General features: G+C 37.1%; 1 protein-coding gene across 13 annotated transcripts in view; it reads left to right on the forward strand.

Moving 5' to 3' along the window:
- Positions 1–13435, forward strand: part of SIPA1L1 (signal induced proliferation associated 1 like 1) — a 385273-nt gene that overhangs the window by 271147 nt on the left and 100691 nt on the right. For all 13 annotated transcript variants that reach the window (XM_064374995.1, XM_064374996.1, XM_064374998.1 and 10 more), the window contains one exon: positions 4348–4536. In XM_064374995.1, coding sequence (XP_064231065.1) covers positions 4348–4536 — 189 coding nt within the window. The remainder of the gene's footprint in view (positions 1–4347; positions 4537–13435) is intronic.

Consider the following 13435-nt stretch of genomic DNA (forward strand, 5'->3'; position numbering starts at 1 on the left):
CAAAACAAGTTTCAGGGGTTGGCATCACTTAGTAATTGTTCCTAAGCCTGAACTCCAGGGAAATTAAATATAGGATTTTTAAAGACAAGACTTAAATATCTAATGTGTTGCTTATACTGGCCAGAGAGAAGTGAACTAACATACTCTCATGTGCTTTTTCTCCATGACAAAGCTAATCATTACATGGTGTAAATCCTTTTGCTGAGCACAGAGGCACAGAAAACATCACATTGTGTGTTTTGGAGTTGTATGCAGGTCGTTGCTCCTTTCTAGCTTCCCAGATCCTACCAGTTTTTAGTGATCCTCAGTTATCTTACTTCCAAGTATTTTTGTCTTTCCCATTCTCTTCTTCGCTTCCCAAGGCCACTCTGATTTAAACCCCCATCAAATTCTTCCTTTTCTGTGTTGTTTTTTTATCCAGCTAAATTCATTACCTTGCCACTTGTTCATCCCATCCCTCATGCCAGAGGTTAAAGTTTCCTACGATTCCTTCTTTCTCTGTCGGATTCTGTCACTGGTTTGCAGGAGCTTCCCTTCTCGGCATGTCTTGCAGGCTTTCCACAGTTGATCCCAGCCTCTGCCTCCTACCTTAATACCTGCATAAGTTCCACTCTGGTCTGTGAACCACACTAACTCTTACCTTTCCCGCCTCTGTTCTCTCTGCTTTACTACCTTGACCCAAAATATTCTACTTGCTTTCTTTGGTCATAAGATTCTGTCTCTCTCCAGCTAACCCATTTGAATGAGTTGTGTCTGTTGGGTCTGTTTCCTTAGCCTTTGACTAAAAGCTTCAAGTCAAGTGTCCAAAAAAACCATTACCACTTGTTTTTTACATTCAAATTAATGTTCACTTCATGACAACTCTATTATTGCATTTTTCTCAGGTTGGAAACCATTAAAGTCACACTTTATTCCCCTCTTCTCCCTCCTGCCCCTGAGATCTGGTCTGTCAGCAGCACTTGCTCATTTTGTCTTCATGGTATGCCCAGAACTCAACTACTTCTCCCACCCTCACTGCCCAGTCCTGGTCCTAGTCTTGCTCTGAGAACTGGTTTCCCACTTCTGTGCTGAAGCTCTGCATCCTTTTGACCCATTGGGGTTCCTCCTGAAATGTCATTGAGATCTTGTCATTCCTTAGTTCAAAATCCTTGAAAGCCTCTTCATCTCCCTCTGAGAAACAGCCACTGTCCTGCTAGCCTAGGAGACCATGCACATCTGCTTCCCAGTTATCTCTCTGCACCTCATCCCTTGTAACTCCTCTTGGCTCGATCTTTTCCCCAACACACTGGCCTCCTTCCTCACTGGGCCACCTCAGGACACCGCTGCCTTGGGGCTCAGATGCCTGTCATTCCTCCCCACTGCTGTGTTCTCTGTCAGGCTGCCTCATTTCCATCTAGGATTTACTTAGAAACCACAGAGGCCCTCCTTGACCACTGAATCTAAAATTTCTACTACCTTCCCATTTCATCTCCAATTCAGTGCTTTATTTTTCACTAATACTTAACACTTTCTTCTCTGTTACATTTTGTTTGCTTTCAATCTCTTCCTCTAGAGTGCAGCCTCATGAGGGTGGGGCTTCTGTCTGAGTAGTTCAGTACAGCTTGCCTGATGCCTCAGATAGTGCCTTGCCTCCCTGTTTCTCTCTTCCCTCCTTCCCTCTCTCCTTTCATCCTTTCCTCCATGTCTCTCCTCCTTTTCCTTTCTTCCTTCCTCCCTCTAATGTTTATGTAATTAATCACCACAAGTTTTTGTATAATGTTTTTTCTTTCTAATAAAAAATAATCCCTAAATTTGGTTCAATGGTAATATTGTATAAGGCTTTTGATAGAAATGTTTCCAAATAGTGATCCCTGTCTGTAGCTCCTGGACTTTGAGAGAGTTATTTCACTCTTCACTGAAGCCCTTTTACTTATTACAAATGAAATAAGATTTAATTTGTATCAGGGACTTCTCATATTACTAATTTCTCATGCAGATTAATAAGGCAAGAAAAAAGAAAACATTACAGTGACACTCTAGTGCCAGTAACTGACAGCAAGATAACAGAAATACAAACAAATCTCTTTGATTTTAGTAGAAATAAACTGTGCAAAACATAAAAGAAGACATACCTTTGTAGGCATGGCAGTTTGTTTATAAGCAAAATTTTATGGCACGAGTGTTTTTAAGCATAGGAACACAGGACTTACAAGGACTCACTTCATTCTTGTTTCTGGAAATCATTAACAAAAATATTAGTAATACTAGTGACTGGGATGTAAAAAATGAGTCATTCTTTTTCTCATCTGCTTTGGCTTTCATGAAGTTAGCTACATTCTGTGGCTCAGGATGCAGTCTCTCATGTTTTTGGTCTTGGCTTCTAAATTGAGAACACTTCTAGCCTTTGTGGTTCCCTATTTCAAGCTATATATTATCTCATGAAGAAAAGAGCCAAATAACTGAGTTAGCTATTTTCCATGATTTAAAAGCAACATAAGAACTATTTGTGTCAAATTATACATTAAGTAATAGGCAAATGATTTTTACTTTTTGTTTGAAAGAAATTGTTTATAATAAAAGAGAAAAGATACTCATCAAATGAATAGACTGCAAATATTTCTACTAACTTTTTCCTGTATTGAAAATAAGATGTTATTAAGTTCTGCTTTTTCTACTCCCATCTGTCTTGACCTCACCTGTGGGCAAATGTTACAGATCAAGCTCATCCAATCCATGGCCCAAGGGCCACATGTGGCTTAGGACAGCTTTGAATGTGGCCCAACACAAATTTGTAAACTTTCTTAAAACATTATGAGATTTTTTTTAAAGCTCATCAGCTATTAGTGTATTTTATATGTGGCCCAAGACAATTCTTCTTTTTCCATTGTGGTATAGGGAAGCCAAGATATTGGACATCCCTGTTCTAGATTTTAGATTTTACTTCCCTGGTGATTCTTCTTTTGGTTCGCATTTCCCTGCTAATCCTAAATCATGCCTGGTTTGCCTGTTACCTGAAGACTGTTAGGGCCTCCATTCTAATTATATTCTCTGCCTCCAGTTGCTTCCTCTTGCAGTTCGTCTTATTTGCACTTAATTTTTGAGTATATATCGTCCCTCTATGAGCACGTCCTGAGCTGACCGGTAGGAGCCCATTGAGGCATGTATCACTTAGTCAGCTTCAGGGTCTTCCGTGCGCCCCCAGCTCGCAGCTGCATGATCCATTCCTCCCTGCACTCTTGTATCCATCTACAATAATCACTCCTTCCCGCTTAACTCCTTTTTTTCCCAGTCTCCATACCTTTACTCATGTTCTCTCTTGACATTTTCTTTTTGTAGAAATTGTTCTTGGCCATTTCCTAAAATCATTCCTTTCGACAGGGCCTTTCTTTATGCCCTGAGCTACTGTGATCCATTCTCTGCCTTTGGACTCTCCGAGGACCTGACCTTGTTATGCTTTGTTGAGTATACTTGTCCTTCTGAGATTGCATTTGTGTCTTTCTGACCTCACACCTTTATATTTGACACTCAGTCCCCAACATGCACTCCACTAGCTTTTGTAGCTCCTGTTGCTAAATGGAAATGTATTCAATTTGATGGGTTTTCTCTTCTTTCCTTATATAGTATTTAAATTATGTTAACAACTTTGCCATGTAAACATTTTTGGAAATTAAGACTACTTTGGGCTTCATATCTGGTTAACTTTTCTCTGACAAATCATCATTACATAGGAAAATGTCTTTGCTTAAGGTATTAATGGAGAGTCTTTTAAGAAGGTGAGGCATTTTAAGAAATAAGAGAAAATCAAAAGTAATTTCAGCTGCTGTTGCCTTTGCTGCTGTTTTGACAGTGATGATTGTCCAGTGTCAGCAGCATTTGGTGACATGAATAGTTTATGGTTGTCAGCCATGCATTCTGAAGCTTAAAACTTTATCTCCCCCTTTTTATAATTCAAAGAAGTATAACATCCAAACTCTAGGTATTCAGCCTTCTTAATTCCTAATTAGTATGCATAGTGACATTGTATAGCCATATAGACATGGTGATCTTTACTGATCTCTTTTAAGGAAATGTTATTTTTGTTACTTCAGAAATATTTTGGTTATTTTTGGTGTTTTGGTATTTAAATCCTCAGAAGTCTTGATTATGTGCTCCTTGGACCCCCTCTAGTCTTGAAAGATTGGTTTCATTTTTCATGTATTCAGTATCCTCCACCACTTTTCTCATTCTTTCTCTCTCACTGGCTTTTCCCATCAAAAATCATTCCCCAGCTCTATGAGGAGCCCCACAGTCCAGGCCTGCAGTGCATGTACATGTTTTCAGGCATCTCACATCCCAGAAGCTTCACCACAGCGCTCGTCTCTCTTGCAGCTCATGACACTGAGAGGTTCAGTCCTGGAGGATGCCATTCCTTCGACAGCCAAGCACTCGACGGCTAGAGGGCTGCCTCTCAAAGAAGTGCTGGAGCACGTTGTTCCTGAGCTCAATGTCCAGTGCCTGCGATTGGCCTTCAACACGCCCAAGGTCACAGAGCAGCTCATGAAACTGGATGAACAAGGGGTGAGTTTGTCTTTCTGAGGAGAGCATTCTTGCTCACATTTCCCACTAGGCTTCCAGAATACAGACCTTAATATTTCTTGTTTTGATGGAGAAAATGGATACCTTTTATTGTGAAAGACACTCTCTTTGCAATTACTTATTTTGCTTTTTCTTACTTTGAACGCTGAACATTTCTCTTTTGATGAATTCTGTATGTCAGAATTTATAAATAGGACACTTTAAACTATGTTAAATTCTTTTATAATCTATATATATAGTAAATTTTTCAAGTGTCTGAGAATAAATAATAGCAGTAATAATAATGTTATATTTATAACAATACAGTAATAATAAATTATTAATAATACTGAGCATGTTTGCAAGTTCTTCTCTAAGTATGTTAACTGTGTTATCTCATTTAATCTCCTTACCCTGTGAGAAAGGTACTATTATTATTTGCATTTTAGAGATAAGGACTCTGGGGCTCAGAGAGATTAAGTAATAAATTCAATTTCCCACAGTTAATAAGTTTTGGAACCAGGGTGCAAATATAGTCTGCCTCAATGTCTGTGCCACTTCACCACATTGTTCTTAAAAGCTTAAGAGTTTCAAAGTCTATTAGTACCACCAAAGGTATATTCTAGCCAAGATTTTTAAATATAAAAATGTAAAATTTCACATTCTGCTTGGAATAATTTGAGCATATGGGCTAATTTTATAGATAATATATTTATATACTCTTACTTTAATTCTTTCTTTAAGCATTTTAGCTATATTGCATCCTAATAGTGGGTGGTAGTAGTTTTAAAATTATATTTAAAAATTCCTCCAAAAATAAAATTGGTTCAGATATTTTATTTATTTCTTTCATTTTTTCTTATTATGTTCAATTTTCACAGAAGGGTCCAGGTAGTGAATATAATTTTGTGAACAAATTTGTATAGGACGTCCTTAATTAATCAAAAATTCCAATTTTATTAAAACGAATGGGAGTACAAAAAATCAGGTATATTTAAGGTATATTTATTATTTTAATTCAGCCGCTGAGAATATATAATGGAGCAGTAGTTAGATATCTCTTTTCTTTTCTCTTTTTTCTCTCCTCTCTTCTCTCCTTTCTCTCTCTTTTTTTTTTTTGGAAGACAGAGTTTCACTGTGTTGCCCAGGCTGGAGTGCAGTGATGTGATCTCAGCTCACTGCAACCTCTGCCTCCCAGGTTCAAGCTGTTCTGCTGCCTCAGCCTCCCAACAATCTGGGATTACAGGCATGCACCACTGCGCCTGGCCAGATGTCTCTTTTCTAATCTTTGCCTTTTCTGTCCGTTTCAATTTTCATAATGCACAGCTAACGTCTATTTGACACATACATCTAAAGAATGCTGTAAGTAGTATCCTTGTTTGTAATGTGAAAATTTGATGCACTTTGAATGATTCAAAAGACTACTGATGTATAAACTTACCTATTCTGGAGCCTATTTTCCAGTAAATATTCTGAACATTTATTCTAACAAAGGCATAGAAAAACTACGATTAGGTCCAACTTTATTGATTTAGTCATTTCTATTACTGTGTTTATTAAGGAGAATAAAAACGTTTAGACATAACATAGTCATGTACTTAACATTTGAAATTTCTATTAAAACATTATTTTATGTAAGGGAGATATTTATCGCCATTCTTTTGTTTTAACTATAGTAAATACAAAATAGATACCATAGTTGTAGACGTTATGGTGATTTCTGACACATTTTGTGTCCTCTATTAGTGATTGCCAAGTTCCAGATCACAGATGGTGCTGATCTGTTAAGAGTAGTCCTATCCACATACAAAAGATAAGAACACTATGAAGAGTTGAACTCAAAGTTAAATTTAACTCACAAAACTGGCCATTGTTTTGAAATTATGCCCTTCCTATTCTTGGAAGTATTAAAATGTCTCTTCCTTCCTAAATTATTAATCATAATATATGATAGTTGTTTTCTTTAATATGTTTACTAGGCAAAATTAAAATTTGGCAATCAGCCTCTTAAATTTTACTTTGAAAGTAAGTGCCTTAAATATGTCATCCCATTCAGCAGGAGTATTACTATTAAACAATAGTTTTTACTAGGCATTGGAATCTAGAGGTTCAAAGCATGCTATTCCATATGAACAGCTCCGTGTCTGGAACTAAAGAGCACTGGGGGTTGGCCTCTGTCTTTTTTATCTCCATACACACAGCATTCAAAGCCAGGATTGCACTGAGATAAGGCAGACGACATGCATACTTAGGCTTTTAATCTTGGGAGTAATTTTTTTGGTAGGAAATCTTATTAGTGCCTTGGAATTATTTTGAGAAACTGATTATTTTGGTGCCTTTACAAATACAGATTTTAAAAAGGAAATGCTTATAAGTGCAGTGGATTACGCATATGAATCATTGCAAAGCATTTTTAGTTTCCATCTGTGTCGTCATATTTTAAAATATCCAGCTTTGTATATCTTTATATTTAAATAGATTCATAGTGTGATACCAGGAAACTGGACTCATCAAAAAGAGCTTTAAATCTCTTTCTACATTTGGTTTAAATGATTCCTTTAATATCTTTTCTATTTTTTATTAACTGTCTTACATAATCATGCTTTGAAAAAGAAGACACAATTTGTTTCCTATATTGTGGCATTTTGCCTTTCAACACTTTGGTGCTTTAATTCCTCATTTTACCACTATTAAAAGCTAAAGTGAACAGAAAAGTAAATTAAAATTTTATCTGTAAAATAGAAAGCACTGCACAAAAATCTAGTAATTTGTTTTTTATTTAACTTGATATATATGTGGGAGCTGAAGTGGACATTTCAATTCCTGAAGAAATTTACTTTAGAAAATGAACTTATTCTTTGGGGCTTGTCCAAGCTTTTACATTCTCCATCCTGATGCCTTTCTGGGATTTTCACTACTGTTTTTTTTTTTTTTTGAGACAGGCTTTCAGTCTCTCATCCAGGTTGGAGTGCAGTGATGCCATCTCGGCTCACTGTAACCTCCGCCTCCTAGGCTCAAGCAATTCTCCCACCTCAGCTGGGATTACCCAGGGGAGCCACCATGCCCGGCTCGTTTTTGCATTTTTATTAGAAATGGGGTTTCACCATGTTGGCTAGGCTGGTCTGGAACTCCTGACCTCAGGTGATCCACCTGCTCAGCCTTCCAAAGTGCTGGGAGTACAGGCATGAGCCACTGTGCCTGGTCTTTCACTACTTATTGATGTCCATGTTCATTGTTATATAAAATGGCAGTGAGAAGACAAAACTAACCTGCTAATATTTTCACACTGGTAAGAATTTAGAAGAACACTTGATGCTTTAGAAAATTTGTATTCTTATTGTCATGCATCTTGATCTTCACTTGCAGTACAGTTGGGGGCATCTCTCATGATAGAAACAAATGAGATAAATATATGTTTCATTTTACTGTATTCTAATCACTTTACTGGCATAATCTGATTTAATCCTCACAGCAACCCTTTGCAATAGATTGCAGTGATTGGCCTATTAAACAGTCAAGGGGACTAAGTTGTACAGAAGTTCCCAGAGCTGTTTTTCTTACCTGTCATCCCATAATAGTCCTAAGCACTAGATACAAATTTGCATAATACTGCTCTTCAGTTTTAAGATTTCCAAGATCCTATTTACATATCTTGAATTACTTTGTTTTTAATTGTTTTTTAAAAAATCTGTTATCTTTATTTTTTTATTTCTAATTAGGAATTCAGTGTAGAATATTGGAATATTTTGATCCTCAAAACTATGCTGTAAGTTGGGTGCTATGATTCACACCTGTAATCCTGGCACTTTGGGAAGCCAAGGCAGGAGGATTACTTGAGCCCAGGAGTTCGAGACCAGCCTGGGCAGTATAGTGAGACCCCCATCTCTTAAAAAAATAGATAAATAATTGTAAAAACATTACTGTGAATTATTAGGAATTTTGTCATTTAATCAAGTCAACTTTTAAATGATGTAGAAAATTCAGATACTTTTAAATTTGCCATATTAGAACCATTTTTCATCAACAATCATTTAAAAATACCTATATTTCATCTACTTTATGCAAGGAGAATGAAGGATAATTATGTCAAGCCCTGGTTTAAGGCGTTCCCACATGTAAAGCTTATTACAATGCTGGGCATGTGATAAAACATTCAAAAAATAGGAGCTGTTGATAATAAGATAGTAACTTGTTAGTAGCCCTTTAAATGCATTATCTCATTTAATCTTTATAAATATCCTATGAGAGAGTTTCTGTTGTAGGTGACGTATTATGCTTACTTTCACAAGTAAGCATGACTGTTTCAAATCCAATAAATGCTTTGTAGGTATGACTCTGTGGGTTGTTAAATACTGTAGAGAACAAAATAGGATAGTAAGACATAGTCTTTATCCATGAAGGAGACAGGGTCATAAATTACTGTAATGGATGTCACCGTTAATATAATGAATCTAATAAGAGAATTGCAAACAGAGCAATGGAGGTACAAGCCAATGTGGACAAGTCATAATTGGTTAACTGGATCAGAATGAGATGGGCCTTGGAAGGGAAAAAGGCTTCGTCAGGCCAGGGAGTAAGCAATTGGATGGCCCATACTCAGAACAATAGGAACAAGGCTTGGAAGGACAGACGCACACAGTGCATTCATGAGGCAGCAAGGAATCCTGCTGAGCAGGAGTGTGAGGCACATATAAGGGAATAAGAAAAGTAGATGATTTTTATTGACAGTGACTAAGCCACGTACTGCATGAAATAGTCTCCATGAATTAATTTAATCCTCAGAATCCTTTGATACTATTATTTTTCCTGTTTTATAGATAAGAGCACTGAGACACAAACACTAATCACAATTAGGGTCTGTGCAGACTGGTCTTGAATTCAGGCACTTAGACTCTAGAGCCTGCATTCTTAACCAATACATCAGCCACTCTGTCCTCCTTTCCCTCCCCATGAATGGGAGAAGAAACTGGATTTATTGCTGCAGACTTCAGTGCCCAGTATTCAGTGTAATATGTTAAACCCAAATAAAATTGGAATGGATTTGGTTTATAAATATTTAAGGTACAGTTGCTAGTTTGCAGTGGAGAAAATTGGTAGTTCTGTTTTCATTAGGAAATGTCAGGTTTCATGTACATGATAATGACTTTGCCTAAATGAATCGTCACCATTTTTCTAGATTATTAAAAATGCAGTGAAATGAAAATATTCATTGGGTTCTGAAATTTTTAAGAAGTTATCTTTCATAGAGTAAGAGAGAAAGTGATCATATTTAATTTAAGTCTGCAATAAATATCTCAAGAATGGATGTAAGGAAATGAGCAATGTTTATGTGGTAATGAATAGCACTGACCCTTTGATTAAGGACATGAGTGGAATTCTCTGCTGACTTAGGCTATTCATTGCCTTGCTCCCTTATTTTATTGTGAAGAGAAATGAGTTTGACTAGTCATTTTCTCATTGATTCAGGCAGCTAGTTTTGAAAAATGACCCATTGGGGAAATATTTTTTCCAAAACTGATTGTCTATAAATGAAGCTTTGGCAGAACAATTGCCATTTCTAGAATTTTAATCTTCTCTTTGAGTATGATATTAGCAAATGCATGTTTAGAGTTCAGATGGCTACCAAATTGATTCCAAACAACTGGTGGATCTGTCTGTACATTTTCAGGAAGGAAATAGCCACAACGGCCATCTAGTCAGGGGAGGAAGGCAATGACATCTGTAGCTTTGTCTTGTGTGTTTGCAAGTAGTGATCACTCTCTGCTGACCCATCCCTGTTTTTTCCTGGCTGAGGCTGGATTGGATGACAGGATGGAGTCCCTTCCAATGAGAAGATTCTTGATTAATGGGACCAATAGCATTAGCATTTGGAAGACATGGCTATGGTAGGATTACAGTTTGCAGTGATAGAACACAGTAAGACTAAGACCACAGGTGAGGACTGTGATTCACAATTCAAAAAGACACAGGAACTGGTGGCAGACATTTCAGTCTTCTGGATTTTGAATTGTGGATTGTGTTTTAAATTCAGCTTTAAAATAGAAAGTTAATTTCTTTCCTATAGGATTTATTTGAAGTAGGCAGTAGTTTCAGATGGTCCCCAAATCAAAGCAATAACGACTATGTTTACATTGCGGGGTTCCATTTCCACCTGTTCCTATGACCCTTTTCTCTCCTCCCTGATAGCTATCACCCTGTTAGTTTCTGTATTTCTATTTCTTTATGCATATACCACCAAATATGCATATGCAGCTTTATTTAACCCCTTATACAAAATATAACAGGCTGTAGACACTTGGTTTTTTCATTTAGTAATATATTTTTCAGATTTTTTTTGTCGGTACATAGAATGGTTTCCCAGTATTTTTACTACTGCATAATATTCCGTTGTACTGCTGTACCATAGTTTATTTCATCAGTTTCTCTATTGATGGGCATTTATGTGTAGATTTCAGTCCTTCTCTATTACAAACAGTACTGCAATGAAGACTTTTTTTCTATATAATTGAAATTCATCTCAGTATCAAAAATATTGGGTACATTTAGTATCAACGTAATACCTAATATGAAGCTTTTTATCTTTGTGAGAAATTTTGAACAACACATTATTAGATAAAATTATTGTGTGTGTAGAATATTTCCTTTACATTATGCCAAATATAAAAATAGATTAAAATATGTGTACTTGTATATAAATAATTTTGAAAGCATCTCTTGTCAGATTTTTTTTTTTGAACTTTACTACTTAGTATCCACATGTCATTTTTTTTAAAGCAGTTGGATTTTTGTTAGTAATTCCCAACGAGGATATACATTTTCTAACTGGCATTTTTTTGCTCTCAACACTGAATTTTTCTAGTTTCTTTGCCATTCTTTTTGGAGGACAGTATAGAGATTTATCTTCAGGAAGTAGTTAAGAGAATTATGTATATAAAGAACAAATCAAAGCAAATAATGTGAATTACATGAATTTTTTGTTGTTGTTTTAATGACCAAGGTCTTTACTTTCAGTAATGGCAAAGTTGCTTATTGCAGACCAGCCCACCCATTGAGAATAACCAGGAAAATTGGACAAAATATTTTTAAAACTAAGTTTGGACTTTAGATTCTGGAAAGATGGAGTAGATGTATTTCTCTGTATTCTTCCTGCTAAGTACAGCCAGCAACCTTGGACACATGTAAAAAACAAACATAAAATGAATCTGAAAGGTGGAGGGAAGCAGCGGGCTGGTTAGGGACATTGAGATCTCAGGAATGGCATAGCCGTGAGGTCCCTGGGTTTTCACTTTGCTCAGATATCCCAGTCTTGGGCTGAAGAAGTCAGAAATGCCTGTAGGCAAAGCCAAAATGTCCCCCAAAAGTCTGTTCTTTTTTGCAGAAGGACAAAAAAAAAACACCAAAAAACAAAAAAAGGACAAACTTAGACAGAAAACTTTAAAACAGGAACCTCTCTACTCCAACTGAACACTACAAAAACAAGCAAACAAACAAAAACCCACAGCCTGTCCTCTTCCCTAATCCTTGCTGAGGCATTATTAGAGAAGGCTAACTGAGGAGCTGGAACCTTCATCACTGTGTAGTGGTAATGAAGCACCCCTCCAACCCCTCCAGCTCCCCACTGTGGCATCAGAAGAGGCCTGGTGGAGAGTCAGACATTTGGCATACCCAGCAATAACAGGGTCCCCTTATCAAAGTGTCAGTGAAAGCCACACAGGGAGTAGTAATCATGCATGCCTGATACCAGCCAGGGTGGTGTTAGGAGAGACCTAATAGGGAGCTGGAACTCTCTCCACTGCTTAGGAATTCAGAGGTGCCCCTTTCCCTTAGATGTCATGGAGGGAACTTGAAGTTCAACTCCACCTGGCAGTGTCCCTTTCTCGATACCAGAAAGGTAATAAAGAAAGCCTGCTAAATGGAGGATTTAAATAAGATCCAGAGTCTTGTAAGTTAATATCTCAAATGTCCAGAATTCAATTCAAAATCACTGCTTATACCAACAACCGGAAACTGAGCAGATCCCAAACAGTATAAACCCAAAGAAGTCACAGCAAGACACATCATAGTAAAATTTTTGAAGACTAAATACGGGAAAAAAAAAAAAAGGCAAAAGAGAAATGACATGTTACCTATAAGAGAAGAACAATTTGAATCACAGATTTTTCATCAGAAACCTTGGAGGCCAGAAAACAGTGGCATGATAATTTTTCAAGAGATGGAGGAAAAAAACTGTCAACCCAGAATTCTGTGTTCAGGGAGAATATCCTTCAGGAATGAAACTGAGATATCTCAGATGAAGGAAACCTAAGAGAACTTGTTACAAGTAGACCTACCCTTTAAAAGTGGGTAAGTCATCTAAACAGAAAGGAAGTGATAGAGGGATCTTGGGAGGGCGCACTGACTCACACGTGTAATCCCAGCACTTTGGGAGGCCGAGGTGGGTGGATTACCTGACGTCAGGAGTTTGAGACAAGCCTGGCCAACATGATGAAACCTTGTCTTACTGAAAATACAAAAAATTAGCCAGGTGTGGTGGCATGCGCCTATAATTCCAGCTACTTGGGAGGCTGAGACAAGAAAATCACTTGAACCTAGGAGGCAGAGGTTGTAGTGAGCTGAGATCACACCACTGCACTCCAGTAAAAAAGGCGAAACTCCCATCCTCAAGAAAAAGGGGCGGGGGGTCTTGGAACTTGAGAGAGAAGGAAGGAGTAAAAATATGGGTAAATACTTTTCTTAATAAGTTTCCTAAATTATTTTGCCCTTTGAAGCAAAAACTACAATGTCAAATGTGTTTTTCAAACATATATACAGGAATTTTTAAATATAAGTATTTTATAAATGGGGGAGAGTAAAGATACTAAGAGAGGTGAAGTTTCTACACTTTGCTTCAATTGGTAAAATG

The sequence above is a fragment of the Aotus nancymaae genome, unplaced genomic scaffold (assembly GCF_030222135.1).
Source record: "Aotus nancymaae isolate 86718 unplaced genomic scaffold, 86718_ANA_hifiasm-v0.15.2.pri h1tg000011l, whole genome shotgun sequence".
In the NCBI taxonomy this organism is placed as follows: Eukaryota; Metazoa; Chordata; class Mammalia; order Primates; family Aotidae; genus Aotus; species Aotus nancymaae.